The following is a 23,286-nucleotide window of genomic DNA, read 5'->3' as shown; positions in this document are numbered from 1 at the left end:
GAAGTCTGCAAAAGACCCTTTATTTAAAATTTAATAAAGATGAACACAAGTCTGCCAGCATCTATGGGGAGAAACTCAAAGTAGAAATTTAAATGTAAAGCCATCCTAATCTTAGAATAGCAAACTTAGTAACGTGACTTTCAAGAGGCAAAGTATGCTCTAACTTAACAATCTCAAAACCTCACTTAAATACACACCAACTCATTTGCATTCTGGCAGGAAAACGGTATCAGAGAAGTGAAAGTAAAGATTCAAAACATAAAATAACTGGTTATTTAAATTAAAGGAAAACTCACAGATGTTCTGAATGTTCTTCAAAATTTTGGGAAAATACTATGATGTCATTGTCATCAAAATAATTTAAGGCAAACTGAATTTGATAGTTATTTAAAGTTTGTCTATGGAATCTTTGAGGAAAAGCTGGGGAAATTTTTACAACCAAGAGGTAATCTATGGAATTCATAAAGACTAAAATTATTTGTAAATGCAAATTTTTAAGTATCTTTTTTATCCCAATAACCAGATGCCAAATCTAAGATAAAAAATACTTTTAATGCTTTACGCTTTTAACGCATTTGTTAAGTGATCTAGTACTGCACCTGTTCTAGATATGGTTTTGGAATCTGTTTTAGTAATTTGGTTGTTTTCTATAATAAATAGATAGTTTTTACATTTTCTTTTCATCTCTTGTATAAGCTAAACTTACAGGGTCAGCATATGGGCTAGTTGATGGTTTTGCAATACCTGCATGTAATAATTCGTCTATTTGCTTTTTGATTTCATTATTATTCTTAAGGGATGCTCTATATAGTCTTTAAGTTAAGGATGTCCTGAAGTCAATATTATTCTTGGAAGTTTAATATTAATACAACCAACATCATATTTATTTTTTGCAAATATATGACTATAATTATTTAGTAAATCTTTCAAATGGTCATTTACACGAGAATTTTAAACCCTATTATTTTCAGCGTCATCGAAATAGTCTTTGTCAATTTCAGTATTTTCATATAAATGTAAGAAATCAATCTTAAAAGGATTATTTACAGTAGATATATATATTTGCTTGTATTTATCTTAACTCGATATACCTGATAATCATTAACGTTCAATTGCAATTTAAACAAAGAAAGACAAGGTGAAGACAATAATAAATAATTTAAATGAGACTTAACCGCATAAAATGCCACATTTCTACTTATTGTTTCAATTTTTCACGACTATTTAATGAATTAAGTGAGAGAAAAACCTACACATAAGGAAAATAACTTTCTTGAATTTCAATTTCAAAATTATCAATTACACTTATGAATTACAATATACACTTTTAAGTATTTTCAGAAATTATATTAATTTTGACTACCTGTCAGTAACAGCAGGAAAGATACTACTCATTACCTTAGCATTTAACTTGAAATATTTCATTTTCCGGGTGAAGTTTAATTTTGATAGGATGGAGGCTGAAGGTAATTTAAAACGGGATACTGAGAATTTGAATATCTGAATGCTGATGACTGAACAGTTCTCCAGACCGGATTTGGAGGCAAATAAAATCTGGGGTAGAATGGTCTTGTAATAGAATATCTTGAATAATTAAAATATGAACAAGGATTTTGCCTGGTTTTTTAGGTGAGCTTGAAGTTAGAAATAATTTTCTTGCTAGGGAAATCCAATTTTGAATGGAACTTATATTTTGAATAGATAACAACATACGGTGTTTCTATAATAAACCCTGAGTGAGAGAATTAGAATTTTATCACTTAAATGCAATGCAGAACCTAGTTTTAGCTTCTGGCGAAAACACTTGTTTTTAAATTTATTGCAAGTGACTGAAACAAAATCATCAAAGTTAATATATTCTGAAGTAAAAAATGTACGTTAGAAATTTATCTTTTAATAGGTTCCAGCTATCTATCTAGACACATTCGCGAATATAGAATTAGAAGGCGTTTCTTTTAAAAACATCTAAAAATAAAGCTGACCTATCACTTTCATATCCCAGCTTGTTTGGACAGAAAACGGTGAAGATTCAGGTCACTTTGGCTTTAATCTACTACTCTAGTTTATTGAGTTTGGTATAATAACAGAATGTAAAGGATATAAAGGCCTTTTTTAACAATACAACCAAAAAGAAGACAAAGAGATATAAAATGGAGGCAAAAGTAATAATTGCATAGCTAAATTACGCTGTCAAGGAAGCAGAAATTAACCATGTAAATAGAAGCTTTCGATCTGGTTTCGATAACAAATGTATTAGATTATATATAAGAAATTCATTATGAAAATTAATTAAATTAAATATATAAAATCAAAGAAATTGCCGTTAATTTAACCAAGATTGTACTACTTTCTTTGCTTACTACAAGATTAGAAAAATTATATAATTTTTTTTGACTGTCTCGGTCCATGGGGAAATGGATTACACTTGCTTCGTTTTATTCTGCTTTAAACAAAAATTTATAAGCGATAGATACAAGTTTGAAGGAATTCAAATTTCTAGCTACTTAAATGAGACACATATAAAATGGTGATAAATGATTTATGATAAAATCATTTACACATATTTAATGTATTACAAATACAAATTTGAATTTTCCACTTTAATCTGATTATCCCAGCTTGTTTGGACAGAAAACGGTGAAGATTCAGGTCACTTTAGCTTTAATCTGCTACGCTGGTTTATTGAGTTTGGTATAATAACATAATGTAAAGGATATAAAACTCAGACAAGATTTTCGAAACTTATAAAAAGCTCGTTTAGACAGACCTCGGCGAAGATTCAAGAGAAAAGTGCTTTTACTTTAATCTGCCATTTGGTTTAGCTTACAGAGTTTATTTGCAAGATTTTTTGTTAATTAACTCTGTTGTTTTCTAACTTTTTCTTTATTTTCTTTTGCTTTTATTAACTATGAGAATGCATATTAGTTGAAATACAAATTAGCTCAAAAATGTTAAGATTTCCGAAAGCGTTTAACTCTGCTTATATATCCTGTTGCTGAATTTAACTTACAGGCTAAAGGTTCTGATAACCACTATTGCTTCGTAAATACTAAGGGTGAGCCAAAGTTTAGTTAGGAATGTTGATTTGCATTTCGCATTCAGTTTAATTTTAATGCATGTTTTGATCAAGTAAATTAGCGAAGATCTGTTTCTGTTAAACGTTTGAGCTTACGTAAACGTCAGGTAAATGTGTTAATAAATCGGTCTGATTTTAAACTTCAGCTTGAGTTGCGATACTTTAGAAGGCAGATTGGAAGAAAATCTATGTGATGGGTCTGTGCGGTTACTTCGAGTTATCTAGTAATTTAAAATAATAGAGTACCTGTTTAAGTGTAACCACTTTATTGAGTTTGATATTATTGCAAAATAAAATGCATACCAAATACATATTCGATTATCCACACTAATAAAATATTATGTAAACCGATCTTGATGAACATACAGATGATAATTCTGCTTTACTTTGTTAATGAGTTTCGCTCATTGAGTCTGTGAAAAATAAAAATTAAAAAAAAAAAAAAAAAATTGCTCAAGAATACGATTATGAGCGCTCCTAATTCCATTTAATTCGGATAGCCAGGGGCTTTTCTTGTACTTGCACATATACCCACAAAGGCTAAAAATTTTAATTTCTTCAAATTCTTAATTATCAGTGTTCCTAACGTCATTTGATCCCTCTAATAAAGGTTAGCTATTAGGTTTCCTAGATTTAATCGTAACATGTGGAAAATAATTTGAACTTAATAAATATTACCTCCAGAGGTTGTGAGGCACACCTAGTTGGCTGCTCTTGCAGTCTCTCGTTGGCAGGTGTCGCAGGCACTGTCTGGGGATGTTGAACATTTTCTGTTTGTTCATCCAGCTCAGAGTCTTGAACAGTAGACAAATGTTCCTGATCTTGACTCCTGAATGAAAGAAGGAATGCTTTAATAGAATGAGTTTACCTTTCAATTAACAAAACTAATTCAACACTATGCTATAATTCACTGATAATATTAAACCACCAAATGCGCAGGTTTTCTAATATTTGACAATATCTTATAGGTGATTCATGATAAGATAAAAAATTTAACTCGAGGTTTGTTTCTTAGTCAATTTTAGATCACCGAGCAAATATCATCAATTACAAAATTTGAGTCACTTTTTCAGCAGCTCTAAAACTTAAGACTTATGAGTAACGATATTTGGTACAAATTGTTCATTACATTATTTAAATGAAATGTATTGCTTCTCAGTAAAATCACACAAACGAAAAAAATGCATAAGTTTTTAAAATGTCAGTCTTCGCTTTGATGAAAAAGCAAATATTCTTGAACCTTTCCTATTGATTTTAGAACAGTGTTTTCCAAAGCGGTACTGACGAGATCTAGAGAGGCGTTAAGGTTTTAAGGGCAGTGAGAAAATATTGGGAAAGAAGTAGGGAATAAAAACATACTAGCAAAATTTAGTTACCTAAATACGTTTCAAATTGTACTCATGTGATGACTTGATTATATAAATATTATAATCATGCATTTTTATGATTGTTATACAAAATCACAGTAGACTTTTTATATATGTTGATCCAATTGTGTATATGCTCATTTTGTTTCCGTTCGAGAGGAACGTAAGTTAAAATCTCTCAGTTTAAAATATTATAAACATGACCATATGTCTGTACGTGCAGAGATATTAGGTACACACAAATAGCATGTTCTCTCAATATATATCATTGCTCTTGTAAGGGAAGAATGTACACCTGTTTCTTCTTCTTTTTTTTAAGTTCGTTACTATAAATGTTTTAAGAAATATTTAATCATTATTATTATATTTCCGTATTGCTTGGTGTATATTAATTATAGATTTGTTATAGTGAAAATGCAATATATGTCTAAAATGGTTATGCATTCTTAGCCTTGCGTATCTCATTCGAAGGAATCTGTTGCTTGATGAGTATTAATTATAGATTTGTTATAGTGAAAATGCAATAGATTTCTAAAATGGTTATGCATTTTTAGCCTTGCATATCTCATTCAAAGGAATCTAGTATCTTATTATCGAAAAGGTAGGGAGTCTCTGAACAAAACACTTCGGAAAAAAAAGGTGATAAAGCAAAAATGATCGAGATAGAATTTTGATTTACTTGCAGTAGAAAATGCAGTCTTCGTTGATTAAATGGCTGAAGTATTACATAAATAAGATAGCTCTTAAATCATAATTTTAATTTATAGTTGGAGTACTTTACATCATTTGTTTAGATGAAGTTTATTAAATAAATTTTCCGTTATTAAAGTTAATAATTTTGCTCCTGAAATTTTATAGCATATAGTATCAAGAAATATACATTCAGAAGTCCATATAACTGTACTGATGAACGATAAGTATGATTGCAATTGATAAATGATAAATATTAGTGTACTGATAAATTTACTTTAATTAAAGAGCCAAAAGTTAAGTCCCTGTACTGTGGGTAATTTTAATAATTTAATGTAATATAATAAGTATTAATCAATATTTTGATATAACATAATAATAGTAGATAACATAATATCAATGTTTTATTTTAAATCTCTCTTAAAGATGTAAACGTAGCAAAACAAAATTTTCTATAACTGCAAAGCAATCAAAATTGCAAATAAATTAAAAATAGGTACAAAAAGTTATAGCTAATTACTTCAAGTTTTTGTTATATAATGTTAAGTGAAAACTGTACTGTAAAGTGCATTTGCAATAAAAAGAATAATAAACAATATTGTACATTTATAATAAAACGGCATTCCACAAACTAATATTTCAGTCAACTATTATCTTGTGTTATTAAACTGAAATCTAAGATTCGTTCAGGAAGTTTCCGAATTTTTTTAATAGGGCGCCAATATGATTTCACAGGGATATCTGGTAAATGGCATTGCAGTGTCTTTAGCAAGATCCTTCTCCTTTATTGTGTACTTAAATTGTGTTTAAATATCATATTTCCTCCGTTTTGTTTGAGTGTTTTTTGTTTACTCTGTAATTCTGAAAATGGTTCAATTTAGTAAACATCTTATTAGCATGGGCATCAAATTTCGAAAGACATTTACAGAGATCCATCAAATGCTGGAACAAGATTATGGTGATCACTGCTTAAGACATACTCAGTTTTATGAACGATTTAAGCGATTCAAAGATGGTAGACGATCAACCGATCATAACGCCGGTTTAGGACCCTCATTCAGTTCAAGTGAGACAAAATTCATGTGCCTCAAAAATTCATGATATCATGAGTTCAAATTCACGATTGATTGTACGAAATAAATCGCTTACAATTTCGAGATTAAGTTGGATCATGCCATCACATTTTGAGTGATAAGTTATAAAAGCGTTGGAATTGCTGCAAAATTTCAATCCATGTCTACTATCTTGGAATCAGAAAGACTATCGGATTGCAATTTTCCAAGAACTTTGAGACTGCATAAATGAGGATGGAGATTTTATGGAAAAAAATAATCATTGAAAATAAGGTGACTGACAAAGATTGATAGTATTATCTTGAAGAACTGAGACGACTACAAGAAAAACTTCGGTGAATGATCTCAAACTTTGTATAATCAAATCCTGGTTTCTTCTTCAAAATAATGCCCATGCACACGCATCTCTTTTAAAACATGACTATTATTCCATGAAGATAAAAACAACACACGCTTCCTTGTTTTTCAACTTTTGTTTCTGTAGATCTTCTTCTTTTACCATTTTATGACATTAACTTGAAAAAAGACTAAGATTCAACACAATCAAAGAGATAAAAAAAAAGAAGAGATATGCGAAGCTGATCATAATTGCTAAACGAATTGGAAACGAAGTTGGAAGCAAGCATCAATCGAAAAGGATAGTACTTCGAATGTAGCCAACCTGAACAACCTATAAACGGCGGAAAAGTTATGAAAAATAAAGTTCGGAAACGTTTACGAACAGACCTTTACATTGTTAGTTTTTTTGTTGTCGTAAAAGAAGCTATTTTATTAATGGACAAAAAATTGAAAAACATATTTTCATTTAAAAGAATGAGATAAATTACAGTTAAATAATATAAATGTGTTCATGTATTAACAAGCATGTAAATAAAATAACTATGAAAATGTAAAGATCTAAATATTTTTACCTGAAGTACTACTTCACTTCTTTGTGATAATGACAAATTTTTCAGGCACATAACTTTAGACAAATTACCGACGTGGTAACGCTCCCCAATAATTCGAAAGTTTTCAGAAACTAAATCCACGATCAGATTTATATCTTCTAAAATTATCACATGTCAGAGTCAAACCTTTCTCTAAATAATTCATATCTTGATAGAGAGGGCAAGTGTAACAAAATCTATATCATCTTAATATCTTGGTACTGCAAAATTCAGAATATTACGCCATTAGTGATCAATGATCCGTAGCAGACACCATGACTGATCTTTGGAACATCACCTTTTTTTTTAAACGCTTAAAAGCACGCGATATCGATCATGAATAGGTTCAGCCTATTAAAAATCCAGTATCCAGCAAGACAGTTGCAAAGAGTGGAATCCATCATTTCTGTCCTTAACTGTTCCGTGAATTTATTCAAAAATTTGATTCAAGAACATACTTCTGCTGCTATTTTTAGCGCTGCTAAATGAAGTTCATGTCATTTATAATGCTTAATAAAAAACTGCGAAACTAAGAAATAAACACTTCGGTGTTTTCGTCGTATAATCTACTTTTGGTTATTGAAAAGTTTTGAAGTGAATATTTATTTCATGAAATATGAGAAAAGGTTTTTCATATCTATATACAAAGTTTCTGCAGAAGTTCTTACCGCATTTATTTAAATCGTTAATCGTAAACATGCATTTCTAATTACAAAAATGTTTTAAACGATGCGAAGATCTATGTTTTTATATTTTTAAACTAAAAAAACTTAGTAATTTGGTATAAAATATGAAACTTAATTTCTATACGCTCCCTACATTTATATTTAAGAAAGTGTTATAATGCTTATTATAAAAAATAAAATAAAAATATTTGAGCTCCCGTACGACAAAAATTACCCAGATATTTGACTTCAAAACGTGCAATTTTTGATGTCATTTCAGTTTGCATTGAGGGGTTAGTTAATAAATACAATCAAATCACGCTTTAGCGATCTTTAAGAGACCAGAAGCTTTGTTCGTTATATCTGGTATTTCGCGCTATCCGATCCAATAAAAAAAGATTATCTCACAAAAAAGTTTAAAACCTATATGCTAAATAAAAAAGTAATTACCACATTCTACCAAAACAAGTGAATAATAAATCTAATTAAAAAATAAAATTTAATTGCAATTATTATTATGCACACTTGTTATAGTTGCTGTTCGTTCTTTTGCAAGCAAAGTTTCTAATAAATTTATTGGCCTAGATTTTGGTGCATTTGTTCAGATGTTGGTAGATACGGCTTCTTTGAATGGCAAACTATTTCAAGAATGCTTCCTCTGCATCCCTGTGCTCCACCTTCCTCAACTTTTCAATTGTATCCAAATGTTTTCCTTGAGTAGAAATAATAGAGTTTCGAATTTTTTTATATGACACCAACTGTAGATTTGGATTAATTGTATTTCTGGCAAATGCCAATTTGGCTGTGTCCATTTTGTATTTTTCGAAGAATGCTCACCTTATCTTCAATGCAGAAGCTTTTCGTTTACAACTCGCCATGCGGAGGAGTTAGTTTAGTTTTACACAGACGCAGGGTGCTGAGAGTTTGGTCAATGAATACGTAAGAGTTTTGCTTTTCCAGAAAAGATGAAAAAGGAAGGTAATTTCGTCACCTACGTGTCTTTCCAATGCCCAGTAAGAACACAGTCATTTCTCCCAAGACATGTATGGTTGCAACACAAAAATTCAATAATCTTTATAAACAATATACTATGCCTTGCAAAAGGTCTGAAGAAAACGAAATCCCTATTGTTAGGATAGATATTGGAAAGCGTTACACTTAACGAATAGATAAGGATCGAAATTTTCATTTCATAGAAGAAGAACCAACTAAAAACTGCAAGCTCATAAGTTTCAATTCTTCCCCTTCCTTTGAGTCATTGAAAATTTGAAAATTTCCACCATAGCATCAGTCTTGAATAGAGTTCTGTCTAGCAGCTTATTGAAAAAATTTGAATGGAATTAGAGAAATCATTTACGTATTTTTGTTAAACAATCATGTATAACCATATGGTGTTCTGGGTTAATGTACACCATACGCTTATTGTATCTTCGTTCTCCTAGAGTTCGATGTTACACCTGTCTAGCGTAGCCTTTATTTAGTACACAAGGAAATGTGGAGGGGTGAAAAAAAAATGACGTAAGGGTGTTTTTCTTTATGAATGGAATGTGGATCCTAATATCCTAAACATGGATGATTTTAATGGTTAGCAATTTTTTTCGTTAAAAGTTTTAGAAAATGCAGATAAAAATATGAAAAATATAAATAAAATTCAATGGAAATATCCACACAGTTCGTTATATCTGATTTTCATACGCTTGAATGTTCGCTATAACTGTATAAAATAACATCGCATGTATAGGAAACTGAACGGGACAAAAAGGTTCGTTCGTTATAGTCGGAGGAGGTTTGTTATAGCAAACGTTTAACTGTAAATTGAAATAATTCGATGTTGATTTTCCCTCTTAGCCATTCAATGATATTCTTTTGTGATTTACTAGTATCTTTAATTTATATTTCATATGCCGAAAGAATTTTCATACAAATAATTTTTTCAAACGCTAAAAATATGTTATTAGTATTCTCATGCAGTTTTTTTACTTTAAAATAATAATCTAGTAATCATGCAAACTATAATTTAGCTAGAAATATTTTTAAATTAATGCAAATAATATTACTGGCCCACCAGCGGCCGAGCGGTAAAAGCCGCTGAACACTGGTAGTTCGTTCCGGGGTTCGAGTCCCGGCGAACGGGCTGGTTGCATGGGCGTTTTCGTGGTTTTTCCCCATGTGTAACGTGGATACGAGCCATTTTCCCTTAAAAAGACCTCCACGGGGCATCCCTCCCTTTCCGTGTCGTGCCTAAGGGCGGAGCACGTAATAAATAAATAAATAAAAAAAATAATATTACTGTTTGGATATTTGCTCATACTGAAGCCCGTCAGTGGTTTCTAGAATACGAGTTTTATGAGATTCTGAGAAAAATAAAATCTCCATTTCGGAAAAAAATATTGCATTGATTATTACTTTTTACAATAATCTGCTCAGAAATACTCGTCAGTCTGTTAATATCAGAAACCTTTTTTTCTTAAGTTGTATTTTTAGTTACGTACAAATTCAAACGTTTCGCTCTTCTGTTTCTATAGGGCCTTTGAATACTATTTGTGACTTTAATACCAGATATTTTGACCAATTTTTGTCGTACCGCAGTTACCCATTTTTATACTATTTATTTTATTTTTTATAAAAAGTACAAAATTTCTCTTAGCATAAGACTACAGAACTTTTCTAAGCATAAGTATAGGGATCGAGAGGATGTATAAAATGCATGATTTCGTAATTTTCGCGTAATTAATAATTTAAACATGTTTGGGCACTTTATTAATTTAAATATTAGTGTCCAAACATGAATAATGCCCTAGCGCCGTTTAAAACATGTTCTTAAATGGCTGTGCCTACGATAGTTGCGAAAATAAAGGCCGAGTAAGGATTTTTACGGAAACAGAGGTGGTGAAATAGGTAATATAATGAGATTATAGGTATAATAATGAAAACTAATATTTTTATAGTGTTTTTGTAAAAGGCACTTTTATATCGTAAATAGACTATTATCGATAATTACTTTTGTTTCGAACAGCTATAATTTAATTTCGAATGATAATCCCTGATAAAAAAAATTGTCTCAGAATAAATAAGTTATTTGTTTTGTAATTCGTGTATGCCACTTTTAGGTATTTAATCAGATGTTTTCTATCACAAATTCTTCCAAAGAATGAATTTTTTTTTCTTTTTTTTTTTTTTCTTTTGATTTTTGGTTCCCAGTTGGTTATAGCCATACTTCAAATTGTAATTCTTAACAAAGTGAAAACTTTCTATCAGTACCATTAGACCACACTGTTAGTGGGAAAGAGAGTTAAGAAAATTTGAAAATTCTTCCATAAAAGATTCAGCAGGGATGATATAAATGGATTATTTTTCTTGAATTAAATTAGATATTTTTCATCTCAAACTTCAGCGATATACAAAAAATACAATTATAAGGTACTTTTTTCTCTTCTTCCCGCATGCCCTTTTAGTGTAATTGGAAGTATACTCGACACGTATTCGAAAGATCCAGGGTTTGAGTCCTGGGGAGACACTGCTTATTTTTTCACATCTCTTGCTTCAAAAAAAAAAAAAAAAACCTAATGATTCTGCAAATGGTGCTCGAACTAAAGGATGGTGGCTACTATTCGTCACCACCAGGATATGGCGATCCGATCTCCGAATCCCCAGTCGCCATTTAAAAGGGAAAGTATATAAGGTATTTTCTCCCTCCTTTCCGCATGCCTTCATGGGCGTAATTGAAAGCATACTCGACGCGTATTCGAGAGCTCCAGGGTTCAAGCTCCGGCTAGAGCACAGCACATTTTTCACGTCTCTAGCTTCAAAAAAAAAAAAAAAAAACCTACTGATTCTGCAATTTCTTTTACAAACTGTGCAGTAGAGACAGGAAAAAAAAAAAAAAAAAAAAAAAAAAAAAAAAAAAAAAAAAACCCTCGAAGACATTTTGTACATTCGTACATTTCTTAGGTTATCTATTGTCAGTCTTTATTAATAAATTTATAAATAGCATGAGTATGTTAAATAAAGCTTTTCGCAATAAGACAGGAAAGTTTTTCATAAAGTAATTTTTGTAAATTTCCTTACCTAGGTAAGTCGAGGCTCCTGCACATATACCTGAGAGAGACCCCCTCAGGCGTGAGAGGGGAAAGGCTGCCTTGGAGACTAACGGCTCTCCTGTACTGTCGACACCGGGGCTTACCTCCCGGATGCCTATAGGAAGAAGTCGTTGCACCGCCGTCTTCAGGGGTCAGGTCAGAGGACAGGGAAACCAGGTCCTTGGAGACGGTGGTTGTGTTACCGAGGAGGGAGACCCCGGAGTGGGTGACTATGTGAGACAATAACTGCATGATCGTCTGGATATCAGTAGTCAGGCGTGTCTCTATCGTTCGGACTTGCCTGGCGTAGTAAAAATGCAAAACGCATCAAGTGCCATGAACATTACAGCTGAATTCTAATACTAAAGGTAAATCAAGAAAATAACACGAAATAGGATATGCGATTTAATTATATTTAACAAAATGGTTGATAATCTTAAACTGATTCTTAAAAGAAACAATACACAGGGTGCTAAAAGTGAGAACATAAGAACGGCTTATATGGAAAATGAGAATATTATTGATATTATACATAAGATGTATGCGCAGTAACATTTTGAATATAATTTTAATAATACTTCTTAAAGCTCCTCTTTTTTCGATTTCGATTTTTCTGGTTTCTTCAGAAATTTCAGAGTTTCTGAAAAAGCATAAGCTTCTAGCCAAATCCTTTATTAAGAATAAAATATTTACTCGCTTGTCAATGATCAAAATTTAATTTTGAATTCACACTGTAAAACCCCGAACTGCAACTGCAGGTTAAATTCCGCGTGGAAAGAATTTTACATTCCTGATATTTTCAAGTACAAGACAAAGGTCTCTAATAAATTTAGGCAAATATTTTTTCTAGTATTTCAACAATCAACAAATATTTTTTCCTGGCAATTTTATGCAGTAGAATTATCACAATTAAAAATAACTTTAAATATTTTAAGATCATAAAATATTCTTTCCATCGCTTACAAGGAACGTTTGCCATGATAACGGAGAAGTGTTACAAATAAAAAGGTATTACTTGTTTTAGTTAAAGTTTTAATTTTTTATAATAATTTCTGTAAAAAAAATATTGATTTTTCTTAACATAATAGTATTTTTTCCATCAAAGTTATGTGGAAATATCAGTTTTAATCCCAAACTTTACCAACGAAATGTTTTTAAGGCACGAATTTAATTAGGAAAACCTGAACATTATTAGTTTATCAGCACGTAAGTTGTTAATAAATTAATTGTATTTATTTATATACGTCTTGTTTATAAATAAATACTAAGTCTATATTTCTACATATACATAAGTCTATATTTCTACATATCTTAACTGGGAAGTACGCAATTTAATAGAAGCCAAAATTAGAAAAATTAGAAATCCATTTGCCTAAAATTACTTAATTTAATTAAGTTACGTTTGCACAGTGTTCATCTCAATAATCTGTTACGAAGAAGCTAACAAGAAATATACTGGTGGCTAACAAAGTTACATACGAAGTGGATAATATGAATATTATACTAACCTGCTGAGATTGTCCAGCTTGTTTTCTAGCATTTGAGTATTAGGTCTTGAGTTGACCAAAGGGAAAGGTTGATGATGGGGGGAGGTTATATCGTCTCCAGGACTTTGTCCATTGACGGAACTACCGGTAAGGGGTATGGTCACACTAGAACTTGACCGTGCTCCACTGCTGGAGGTTCCGCCTGTCGTGGTCCCGAGACGACAAGGTCCAGAACATGGTCGCCTTGTCTCCAACAAGTTTTCAAGAGGGCTCCTATGGCAAGTTGTAAGTGGCTGCTGGGATGAGGAGAACATGGCTTGCGGACTAAGGACTTGACCAACGGATCCAGGAGTGGAATCTATGGAGACCGTTTGGGAAGCTGAACAATAAGACAAAATAATTTAGTTTTCAAAAATGAATGATGTTGAGTCACATATATTTTATATAATTTTGTCATCACATTTAGCGTCAGTTTTGTTAATATTTTTAACCGCAAAATAGGGTAATTTATTTTGTCGATTCTCTCAATTCTACCATATCTCATTATCAACAAAGATGTAACTAACCTTAGCATAAAAATAAAAATGAACTTGTGAAGTATGGTGGTTTGGTTAATTTTCCTTGTTGTTAGCACAACCAAAAGAATTCTTTTGCTATTAAAAACCGTTCAGATGCTTTCGGCTACTTCGTTTAGGATAAAAACTAAGGATTTAACTGAACTTCACAAACTTTAGTCTGCAAATGACGGAATTACTTGCTTGTTAAGAAATTATATACGGTTTCAGTCTGAACCCTACTGAAACTGCCAGGTGAGTTACCGCCACTTTCGTGGAAACAACACCTGAATCAGAAGACAACCTATTTATTCGGAACTTTAAACATTCGCTTTTGTTATCTGTGTAGTATGCAATAGTGTATTTAGCATCTATGTATCTGTATAATGTCTGCATTAGTAATTAATATCCGTTTCAGCATTCGTAATTATCTGTGAAATTTCATGTACTTAGTATCTATATTTTAATTATTTAGTATCTGTGTAGCAGTGTGTAAAATGTATAGTCTAATGCCTTTATCATTATATGTAGCATTTTAATAAATTCCCCATGCGTTCCTTATGGGGCGCCGGGGGTGTTGCACTAAATAGTTGGGGGATCCGGGCGATTCCCAATTAGCTTATGCAAGCCGTCCGGTGGTCCGGATCAGCTTTCACCTGTCACCTGTGCGTGCAGTTTAATATCCACTACTTGCGGAATGTCAGGCAACATAAATGTGAACTTGTAAAGTAATTTGAGGCTGTAAATTTACAGTTGCAAAAATCTAACAAATTTAACTAATGGTCTGGTTGAAATTTAACTAAATGCGCGAGTGAATTCGGCTAGCAAAATAACTAACTCCAGATAAATTAAGTCGCAAAGTTGGGGGAGAATTACTACTATGTTCAGCATTGCTAGCAAATGTGCAATTGCAACCAAAATTTATGTAAAAAGTCATGATAATAATGCGAATACAATTATTGTATAGACTTTATTTGTAAATCAGCCACAATGTATGGCAATGTAAAAATTTTGGAATTATTAATAAATACTAGAAAAGGGCGGATGTGGGCAGAACCGATTAACCTTAATGGTAGAGGGATGGTGCCCACTTCCTCCGCTACTCTACTACAACTACTACTAAATGCCTCTATCTAAACTTTCAAGAATTGTGCTCTTAAATACATTTCTTGCATTAGCATATCGGTGAGAGCTAATGAAAAGAAGGAGAAGTTCTGGTATAATTCAAAATACGATAATGGATTAATTAACATAAAATACTCTGCAAGGCTTGGAGAAGTTTTAGTGCGTACTGATTTTTAATTTATGTAATCGTAATCTTTGATTGCCAGTAAGAATTTTATATATTCCCTTGCGTTTTAATAGTGTTTAATTGTATTTATCTGAGGTCAGTTTGGATTGATGGGCAAAAATAAGATAAATAAAGTCAAGAGAAAGTAAAGAAGAAAGAAAATTGGAACTGAACTTTGTAATTTGGAAATACAGTCTAAAGTGTTTGCATTTCTGTGAATACTGATTCGTAAACACGTAATTAAAAATCTGTGTTCCGCCACAATAAAATGTTTCATAAAATATTAAAATAAACGCATTAAAAATCGATGATTCGTAACTTTAAACTCTTTGTACAGATTTATTTCTTTATTTTCTTTCATGGTAATTATTAGTGAGCTTTACAGAGCTGAGAGTCATCATTTCATGGATATCCAAAAAACATATTCCAGTATGCTGTCTGCCTACATTTTGCAGTTACCACTGACTACCACTGACATTAACCGTGTTAATGAAATTTTGAGCCTGTGCAAATCTGGATCGCAAACATTTATTAAAGATAGCTATTTTTTTCCTGCAGGAGTTAAAAGATAATAAACACATGTGGTTAGATAAATTGTTAAAAGCAGCTAATATCGACAATTTTAAAAGAAATGCCATTTTTAAAAATGTGTTCTAACACTTTATTTTATTTACGTGTTAATATCGAAATCTAACGCAAGTATTGCATTAAAAGAAAGGATTAACACCAACCATATGAAGATCAGTTATAAACAGTTATCCAATAAGATTACAATGAAGATCTAAAAAGATCAATGTGTAGGGATTTATATTTATTTTGACTAACCAATGGCAGGATATGTAAATTTGGTAGCGCGTGTGAAGGAATGCAATTTCTACCAGTAGGATAAAGTTTGAAATTCTGAGCTGTAGAAGGGAAAGTTAGAAAGAGTGGGTACCTTTGGTAGCGTGAGGTTCTGCTTATGCATTTATTGCTGGTTAAAGTGGCGCAACTGCTATTATTCTGCTGCCACTAGACTTCGACGCGGTTTTAGATAACAGGATTATCTGAGCCCTGGAGAACATTCTACTGTTTTGTTAATATCTTTGAATTTTTAGTTCTTGTTAGTTGAGTTACCGCACGAGCGAGGCGTAGTTTGTAAGCGTCAAGTCGACGCACATTGTGAATTTTAAAGAACCTAATAAAGGGTTCTTTTAACCCATTTCCTGTCTGGTTGCTGCACTTATTTCAGCAATCACACTGAAAGTTTAGCAACTAGATACTACAAATGTTTCAGAGAAATGTATTGTTTCCAAATGTTTTTAATGCATAAAATATATTTCTTAGTTTATTGTTAAGAATATCAATAACCACGAATCTTCTGTGTAACTGTGCTTATATTTTTAGCGTTGAGGTTTCTTGAATGCTGGAAAGTTTAGAGTCTGAAACTACAGCACATTTTAGGCAGGAAAGTTTCTATAGTGTAATATTTGTTAGAATGACTAAATATGCAAAATATTTCAATGAATTCTATAATCGACTTTTTAAAAACTTTAAAAACGGTTGATATTAAAAAGTGCATATACACTATGTCTACTAAAGCTTTTATTTTACTAAGCCGGTTCTTCTCGCACTCATTGTTCATTGACGTACGTATTCTTCAAAAAATGCTTTAAATAGAAAAAATAATCATGTTATGGCATTTTAAAATTTTATAAACGAATTTTGTATAAATTATGAAATCTGACATTTTATACGATCGTTGATACTTGCAGTTATATTTAGTAAAAGCTTAAAATATACATTAAAAATGGAACACAAAAGGTTTGACTTCTATACGACAAAAATTGAGATGTTTGATTTTTAAATCTTGAGATTATGTTTATGGGTCATGCACAAATACAGGAATAAAAGTTTTGCATTTTTACATAACCAGAAATGGAATATCAGCTTAGGGAAATATTTCTGATGTAAACCAGCATGCTGTGCAGAGTGTGGCGCAAAAAACTGATATATATATATATATATATATATATATATATATATATATATACATATATATATTCCGAAAAGAATATCTCATTCACAGTATAAGGTATTTCTCCCGCCTTCTTAGCGTGGCTTCGTGATGTAGTGGTCTGCATGTTGGGTTCGTATTCCAGAAATCCATGGTCCGATTCCCGGAGAAGGCGTTGCTCATTTTTCATGACTCATGCTTCCATAAAATAACTAATGCCTTTACAACAGAATCTTACACAATTCATGCTCTAGAAAAAAGTATCAAGCTATGTTATTGGTAAATAGCCAAATGAAATATCAGCTTAGGAAAATATTCTTATGCAAACAGATTGAATAACAAGCACGCTGCGTAGAGTGTCGTGCAAAATGTTGATAAATACAATTATTTTCGAAAAGAATATCTTATTCACAGAATCTTGCAGAATTAGTGCTCTAGAAAACAATATCAGGCTACAATATTGGTAAATAGCCAAAAGAAATATCAGCTTAGGAATATATTTCTTATGTAAACAGATTAAATAACAAGCACGCTGCGCAGAATGTCGAGCAAAATATTGCTAAATATAATTTCTTTTCGAAAACAATATCTTATTTACACAACCTTACAGAATTAGTGCTATAGGAAAAAGCGTCAGACTTCAATATTGGTAAATAGTTATTTCGTAATAGTATTCGTATAAACTAAAAATGAAGAATATTTCTAGTTCAATAATTTGTTTTGTATGACTATCAGATTATGATTCTAAAGCAATATAATTGCATGTGACTATTAATAACGTATTTTCAGCATTTAAGAAGTTATAAATTACCTGTGTCAAGATTCTTCGTCATATCATATGTAACAAAATTATAAATTAAAGAATGTTACACAGAACTAAATTACGATGGAATATCACTATTACATTAAAGAGGAAAATTCAACCTCAAAACTATTCTCATTTGTTGCTTAACCGATCTCTTAAGAAAAGCGGGAAAAGATGACAAAACTTCCAAATTTTGAAAATAAATAAATCGCCAGTTTCGATCGAACGGAAGCCATACTTTTTGCATTTTATTTTTTTGCAATGAGAATACACTTTTATTGAATATAACTAAAGTGACCGGCAAATAACAGAGCAAACTGATTTCGTAATTTTTACAAAATTGATTTTAAAAAATTTAGAAATACCGCAATCTGAATCTTTGTGTGAATGGAAGTAAGTCTACGATCAACGTAGCAAAAATAAAAGCTGCATAAGGACGTTTATGAACAAGGGGTTTAATTTCAATATTACTTTAGATTAGAAAGTGCCATCTTTTGAAGTAGCTTTTTTTTTTTTTTTTTTTTTTTTTTTTTTGAAATGTCATATCGAAGTTGCAGAGCCGTGTTCAAAATTACGTAATTAAATAATATTTCTCGTTCAAAATACGTAATTAAATAATAATTTTCATATAATAATTCATTGAAAAAATTAAATAATATTTCTCTTTCAAAATATGTAATTAAATCATAATTTTCATATAATAATTCATTCAAAAATTATATTTAGAAAAACTAATAATGCATTTCATACTGTTCTATATATTATTTGGATAAAGATTACTGAACATGCTGATAACCTGAAAAAAATGACACCAAAACTTTTCAATATGGTATTTTCAAGCAATTTTATGCAAAAAATATTAACCTCTGGATTAATCTCTGGATACATAAGTTTTTTTTTGTTATTTTATACATAAGTTATTTCTGTTACTTTTTTTGATAACAGGCAAGTTCGTGCAGGTGGACTAGAGAAACTACAATAAATGTGGTTCAAGGATAAAAAAGTGCACGAAAGCTTGAACTATTAGTATAGAAAACAATACCATAAAGGAGGTAATTTTTTTGCATACTCGGTTCTACAGCATCCAAAAGCGGTGTTTTTTCTTTCGTTTCTTGAGGTTCGGTTTGAGTATCAGAACGGGCCATTATTAAACTAGGAGGACGTGATATTTGGGTGTCTTGAGATGGCTGGGACGCTGCAGTCAGCACAGGACCCGCTGTCAGGTTGGTCACTGCTGTTATCGCTCCTAGAAAAATGAATGATATTGAGATCACAAAGTTTGGTTAGTAGTGCCTAATATGCATTTGATAATCGTGCTTTGTTTTAATATTTAACTACTTTTGCTTGAGATTTCAAGTAACGTTTTCAGATTGATTTGTGGGAGAAAATAAAAAAACGGTTTAAAAATATGTCTTAGTTGAACAACTAATCTTTGTTCCACTTTAAGCTGGCAAATTTTTAATTTAAGATAAGATACAAAATAACCTGGATTAATCTAAGGATGTTAGAACTGATAGCGATATGTTTTCGCGATGAATATTTTTATTACTTTTAACACAGCATTCTTTCAATTTTATAATATTTAAACTGTATCATATATACGTTTAAGAACGTTTCTGCGAAAGGTTTTAATAATAATAACGTTATCATGCAAACTGATACTGAAATCAGAATATCGGTTAAATATAAACTAATTAATTTATATTTAACCAATGATTTTGTTGTACAGCTCTCAGATTACATATGACAATTTTAAAATACATGCTTAAAGAATTGAAAATACATGCTTAAAACAAGCATTTAACTTCCAAAAATTCGTGTATTTCAATTCTAAAGAAATAGTTTGTAATATTTTAAGAAATAAATGAATGGAAAATATTTTTGATTTTCTTTCTGAGAAGACAAATAGGAGTTAATTCATCGCTTTGCTAATAATCGTCTTGTTGATATTTAATATATTTAATATGGCAACATCAGAGAGATAATTTCTTTTTGATTCGGAATAAAGCAGCCAGGTTTGAAGCTTCATTATTAACAATGTATATCTTAAAAACATTTTGCAGTTCATAATTTGTAGCAATGAGATTATGATGCTTAAGAATGTTTGAGTTGTAGTATTTATCTCCACCTGATTTTATTTTGAGACTGTAGGAATTAAGAAAAAAAGGGTATTTTTATTGAGATGATGAGAATGTTCAAGGCTTTCTCCTGAATGAAATTGGATGATGGAACAAAAAAATAAAAGTAAGACTTTTTATGACCTAATTATTTAGAAGATTTAAGTTCGAAGATTCATTTGTCAATAACAACAGGAATGTTACTCTTTTAAAAGCAAATTCTAAGATTACCATATTAAAAATTTTTATACATTTGAATATGTAACTAAACATAAATTTAAAACAATAGATGTGTAAGATTATTTATTATCTGCTTATTTAAAACAATAGATGTGTAAGAACCGGTTTTCCTTTTTTTTTTTCTTTCCTTTTGAATTTTCCCAAATAATATTTTAAAATAATTAAGGTACTTTTTAGTTTTTTTTAATCATAAAGTTTAAATGTTTTCTTGTTATCCAGAAAATAAATACCTTCTCTTAAGTTTTCCTAATTACAATCAAACATAACCTAGAGCTAAATACGGTGTATGGTGTATTTAATTACGGCAAAGCACACAAGGGCTATCTGCCTAAAGGGAGGGATGCCTTTCTAAGGGAAACTGGCTCGTATACACGTTACACATGGGGAAAACCACGAAAACGCCCATGCAGCCAGCCCGTTCGCGGGATTCGAACCTCAGACCGAACTACCAGTGTTCAGCGTCTTTACCGCTCGGCCGCTGGTGGGCTCAGAGCTAAATACGATGTAGCGCGATTAGAGTATTCGGATTTCTAATTTTTAGGAATTTTATTGGATAATAAGTTATGAATAATTAAAGCAAACACGGTAATTTCTTGATACCTTTATTCTTACAGAACTAGAAAATTTACTCTGATAAGGAAAAATTGAATTAGCGAAGAGGAAATTTATTTCGTTCTTTTCCTTTTTAACGCATATTATTACTAAACATTTCGAACGTTGTACTCCACAGAACTGCCTATAATAATGAATGTAAGAAACATATGTAACATAATTAATATAAAATGCTAATTAAAATAGTATGATATTAATTGCACTGATGGCCATTAAAATTGCAAATCCAGGAAGGTATGATCTGAAGAACGTCAAAATCCTATGAAGGGAAGAAGAAGTTGGGATATGCAAATGATTAGTATTTCAGCGCCTTTAGACGACGCAAGAGGGAGAAACGACATCTGAAGCACTGCGTAAAAGAAAGGTTGCGCAGTGAATTTCTCATTTTCCAGCGAGTCTGGCATGAGGATTCATCTTCAAATTCATCATAACATTGACAACTTGGACATTCAAAGAGAAATGATTCTCCTTATCTACTCTATTCTACAACAGCGTACTTTTTTCGTCGCCCAGGACAACGAAACATCTGTTTCAAGGCCAGTAACGATCAAGTGTGCCATAAGGAAGTATATTAGGTCCTATACTCTATTTGTTTTAGATATCTAATTTTCCGCATTCCAGACTGGACAACTACTCTCTTCTTGCTTGCTACGCCGACGATACGACGGTAGCCATCACATCTATCAATGACAAACAAGCAATTACGAAGATGCAGAATTATCTTTATACAATGGAAGACTGGCGTACCAACTGGCGCGTCAAAATCAATGTGAGCAAATTTCAACTACTAATCTTCAGCAAGACTCGAAAACGTATAAACTTTAAAGAGCTTCTCTTGTTTCAAGAACCAGTTCCTACCTTCAGTCAAGCCAGATACTTAGACATCATTTTGACATGGGCAAATCACATTAAAAGCGTCAAAAGGATGTTATCATGAGCAGATTTCTCCCTATTATACGAAAATATTCTAATCTCAGCTCTCGCACCAAGAAGCATAGAGTAAGACCCCGCTTAACGCTGTTTCGTTTAGCGCTGTTTCGGTTTAGCGCTCTTTTATTTCAACCCGGGGATTCCACGAAATCGCTCGCAGCATACGGGGATTCCCCGAAAATTTATGCAGCGATAGGTTTCAAATACATATCCGAAAGAGTGTACTTGTATTTCTTGTTTGGTGCGGTATTGTACAGACATATTTTTATTATTGGAAACATTCAATTCAAGAAGCAGCGGCTAGTCTTTCTAATGATGAGCTCAAGGAATTAACTGAACAAGAAGAAAACAAAAATGTTGACAGCAGTAATTCAGAAAAAGAGCAAAAAGAACTTTCGATGGCGTTTGTAAAAACAAGTTTGTCTACCATAACTGAAATAATGGATCAATTCATTGAAAATGATCCGAATTTTGACAGGAGCTCAAAAGTAAGGCGTGGTGTTAGAGATGCTCTATCCGTTTATGAAGAACTTTTAAGAGAACAACGCAAAAGAAAAAGGCAAACAACATTAGATGCTTTTGTCACAAAAAGGCAGAACACTGAAAACGCGGAAGGCTAACTAAATATGACTGACTGAGAATTTTATTTGTTTTTTTAAGAATATTCGTTTTGTTATTTATATTTTGTTTTTATTTTTGCAAGAAATAATAATGTGGTATTAATTTGGGCTTTAAGAAATAAATGTTTGGTTTTATTTTTATTAAAAAACATACTTTTTAAATTTAATACCTAACCAATTTCCTAGCCATCTTCCCCTAACCCCAATATTTACATGTAAAGGTAGCCTCGTTTAGCGCTGTTTCGCATTACGCTCTACTTTGATGGAACGTATCCCCCGCGTTAAGCGGGGTCTTACTGTATCTACACTACGTGCATCAGGCCCACTTTATGTTACGCTGCTCCTTCATGGAACACTGCAACGAATAACCAACTTTACCAACTGGAAGTGGTTTAAAACAAGTTTCTGTGAATTATTACTGATGTTGATAACCTTGTCAGAAATGCACTCCTGCATAAGGATTTAAAATTTGAAATTATCTCTGAATTCATCAAAAGGACTAACGAGAAATTCTTTACTAAGGCCATTCAATGTGATTTTGTCAACTATGCAAAGTTTAAAATTATGAGATTATTTATGAAGACAGATACATTAGACCTCTTGCTGCATACACTATCATCGTAAGCGACCAAAACTTTGTTACTTAAGCTCCTCGTTCAGTGGTTGCCTTTACTTTATTCACCTACCTGATTTCAATTCTTGTTGATTTTCCATTTGCTAGAACTCTGTATTTTTAATTTTGTTGTTTGTATTTC

General features: G+C 31.6%; 1 protein-coding gene across 9 annotated transcripts in view; it reads right to left on the bottom strand.

Annotated features, from left to right (window-relative positions):
- Positions 1–23,286, bottom strand: part of LOC118190971 (voltage-gated inwardly rectifying potassium channel KCNH6-like) — a 609,494-nt gene that overhangs the window by 3,817 nt on the left and 582,391 nt on the right. For 8 of the 9 annotated variants that reach the window (XM_085811757.1, XM_085811761.1, XM_085811758.1 and 5 more), the window contains 4 exons: positions 19,055–19,258; positions 13,388–13,745; positions 11,869–12,180; positions 3,755–3,905 (listed from right to left, as the gene is read on the bottom strand). In XM_085811757.1, coding sequence (XP_085667883.1) covers positions 3,755–3,905; positions 11,869–12,180; positions 13,388–13,745; positions 19,055–19,258 — 1,025 coding nt within the window. The remainder of the gene's footprint in view (positions 1–3,754; positions 3,906–11,868; positions 12,181–13,387; positions 13,746–19,054; positions 19,259–23,286) is intronic. The other variant, XM_085811760.1, reaches the window with a different exon arrangement.

The sequence above is a fragment of the Stegodyphus dumicola genome, chromosome 2, assembly GCF_044657685.1.
Source record: "Stegodyphus dumicola isolate Sdum_Otavi_A_Nest chromosome 2, ASM4465768v1".
Lineage (NCBI taxonomy): Eukaryota > Metazoa > Arthropoda > Arachnida > Araneae > Eresidae > Stegodyphus > Stegodyphus dumicola.
Note: the sequence above shows the minus strand (reverse complement) of the source record. Positions and strands in the feature narration are given on the sequence as shown.